Source organism: Pinus tabuliformis, chromosome 9, assembly GCF_031772625.1.
Source record: "Pinus tabuliformis cultivar Carrire ecotype Pingquan chromosome 9, CPIR1, whole genome shotgun sequence".
Lineage (NCBI taxonomy): Eukaryota > Viridiplantae > Streptophyta > Pinopsida > Pinales > Pinaceae > Pinus > Pinus tabuliformis.
The window spans coordinates 1,860,477,621-1,860,480,637 of NC_142307.1; the positions used below are offsets into that span (position 1 = coordinate 1,860,477,621).

Below are 3,017 nucleotides of genomic sequence, written 5' to 3' on the forward strand. Positions count from 1 at the left end.
TGTAAATGCAACCTTCAACCTCGAACTGGCTGAAATTGGTACTGGCTCCTCCCCAAACAGCAAATAGCGTGAATTAAACAACCACCAAGAAAACCGTAAACCACCGGCGGTCCAGAATGAACAACAATTGCAGGCGGAAAACCATAAGAACAGCAAAAACCCTGTTCCAACCATGGATGGGTGCAAGCAAACAATGGCGGACATTAGCTCAACCATGGCGGACAAAGCGCGCAGGTAATGGAGTCGTCCCGTGCCATCGTCAGCAGAGGGCTTCGCCTAAACACCGGACCCCAAGAGGAAAACAAGAGGCAAACCACACATCGCAACAAACAACCGGAAACAACCAAGCGGAAGGTCGACAAACGAGTTTTGAACCCTTGATATGCTGCACAACATGTGGCAGTCCACGTCGAGCACATGTCGTACAAGGTCATGTGTTGTTCACGTAGGTGTAGGCGAGGTGGAGGGGAGGGTGCACAGGTAATGGCGTCCCTCCACTAATATAATGGATCACCAATAACAAAACTCATATGTAATGTCATATATTGAAACTCTACAAAATTTCCTCGTTAAAATTTATCAAGTTACATGATGGAAACCTATGCTTACTCTGGTACAATTTTAAATTTACAGAATGCAATGATAACAAATATATATTATTTTAAAATTAAACCAATTATAATATTGGTTTAATTCAAATAGAAATGATATCTAAAGTAATCGTATGAGAAATGTGTAAAAAGTATACATTACTATTATCAAAATCATGACGAAATTCCATAATTTCATTCAGATGGACCTCCACTACACTGCTACTTTAAGACCTACAATAACCAATCGTTTATTCGGCGTAAGGGATTGTTTTACATCTGTGTGAAGGAGGCATTCCAACTGACATCAGTTTCAGTATGGAGAGGAGTATGGGGGGCATTGAATTGTTCTTGCCCATGTCCAGATGAGTTTAACATGAGAATCTGCCGTCTCACAATAGTATGATTGAGCCAGCCTGGAAGATCATTGTCGATTGATAAGTCACAGTCACGCAGGAAAGTAACTCATCGCTATCATGATGCCAACAATTCCCATACGGCTGTTATTTAACGTGGGTGTGCCAGTGTACTTCTCTGAGCAATTCAGACAGAGATTTAGCTATGGAGGGGCGTCTTCATGTTTGTGTTGTCACATGTCTGAGTATTATCCTAGCGTTGCATGAACCAAATCTAACGTACGCAAATACAAAGGCCACAAATCCTTTGGTGCCGGCCCTATACATATTTGGAGATTCTACTGTTGACCCTGGTCATAACAATTCACTTGTAACGATTGCGAAGGCCGACTTTCCTCCATATGGAAGAGATTTCGTGGGTCATAAACCTACTGGTCGATTTACTAATGGAAAATTAGCGACAGATATCCTCTGTAAATAATTCTAGCCCTCTCTTTTCATTATCTCATTTTAATGTAGAAAGAAAATATCTAAAATGAGAAAGAAAATATCTCAATAGGTCGATTTAGTAACGGGCATCTTTATGTCTATTGCTGATTCTTTATATTGGAGAATAGGAAGGACATGGGTGCGGTCAATTATTTGACAGCCCCATGTCCATCTGATTCCGAATATTTAGGAAATCAGCAACCCCCATAAGCTCAGGGTTTAGGAATTAATAAAAGGCTTCTTTTATAAGTGCTTCTAATTTATCCGGAACAGATTTCTGTGAAATGAATAGAATTCCAAGTCTGCTATTCTTTGAGAAATGTTCAGGTTAAATTTTTCCAATTCTAATATTCTTATTATCTTTTGATAATAATGTTGTGGGTTTAATTGTTCGAGCTGTATACAGCTGGATTAACAGGCCTTCCAGATATATTGCCCGTATATTTGGATCCTGAATTCCATGGACCGCGAATTCTGACAGGAGCCAGCTTTGCTTCTTCTGGTGCTGGATACGATGATACTACCTCACGCACCGCTGTTAGTACCACATGTTTTATACGTGATAGCGATATAGGGATTTAGATAGATATAAAGACATTTGTAGCTAAAATACAACATTCTTGAATTCATGCAGAATGTTCTAACCCTAGGGCAGCAGCTGGAGAATTTCAAGCTTTATCGAGAGCAGCTTGTCGATATGGTAGGCCAACAGAATGCCAGCGAGATAATGTCGAGAGCCTTGTTTGCAATAAGTATGGGAACAGATGACTTTGCCAATAATTATTATTTCAATCACATTACCCGTGCACACTATACTGTTACAGAGTTCCGAGATCTTCTTTTGAACTCTCTCTCCGAATTTATACAGGTGATGATATTGTCTTACATATTAAATTTATACAGGTGATGATATTGTCTTACATATTAACGACGATGAGATATTATGAAAATTGATTATGGAAAATGATTAATAATTTATTTATCTGGTTGAATTTAGGTTTTTGTGATTTATATCAAGTTTATTGAGAAGAGTTTTGGGCCAAAATCATATCATAATTTATTTGTCGATAGTTTTTCGAATCAACAAGTATGGTTCACCAATAGTCATAATTTAGTTCTTCAAAATTGATTATGGAAAATGATTAATAATTTATTTATCTGGTTGAATTTAGGTTTTTGTGATTTATATCAAGTTTATTGAGAAGAGTTTTGGGCCAAAATCATATCATAATTTATTTGTCGATAGTTTTTCGAATCAACAAGTATGGTTCACCGATAGTCATAATTTAGTTTTTCAACTTATCCTGATAATGAACCACATTTGTTGATTAGAAATGAATGGATTGTTGGAATTTAATTCCAACTGCAACAATGAACAGCTGTACATGAATCTGATTTGCAGTAAATGTTAAAGGTGTTCGGTGCAGCCAAGTCGCCTTTGATATTTCTGCACATTAATATGCATTAAAGTTCAGTTGATTTCCCTGCAGACAGCCGATTGTTTTTGATAAAAGCATCACCGCCTTGCTGCAATAAATTCTGAGATAAAAATTAGAAGATATTTTGTAATATTTTATTGTTT

General features: G+C 37.4%; 1 protein-coding gene across 1 annotated transcript; it reads left to right on the plus strand.

The window, feature by feature from the left end:
• Positions 1-237: 237 nt before the first annotated feature.
• On the plus strand, positions 238-2,903 carry LOC149156304 (GDSL esterase/lipase At5g03810-like). The gene is made up of 5 exons (XM_089444716.1): positions 238-354; positions 1,116-1,419; positions 1,842-1,972; positions 2,070-2,303; positions 2,850-2,903. The coding sequence occupies exons 1-5, from the start codon at positions 238-240 to the stop codon at positions 2,901-2,903; spliced, it is 840 nt and encodes a 279-aa protein (XP_089300842.1).
• The last annotated feature ends 114 nt before the right edge of the window (positions 2,904-3,017 follow it).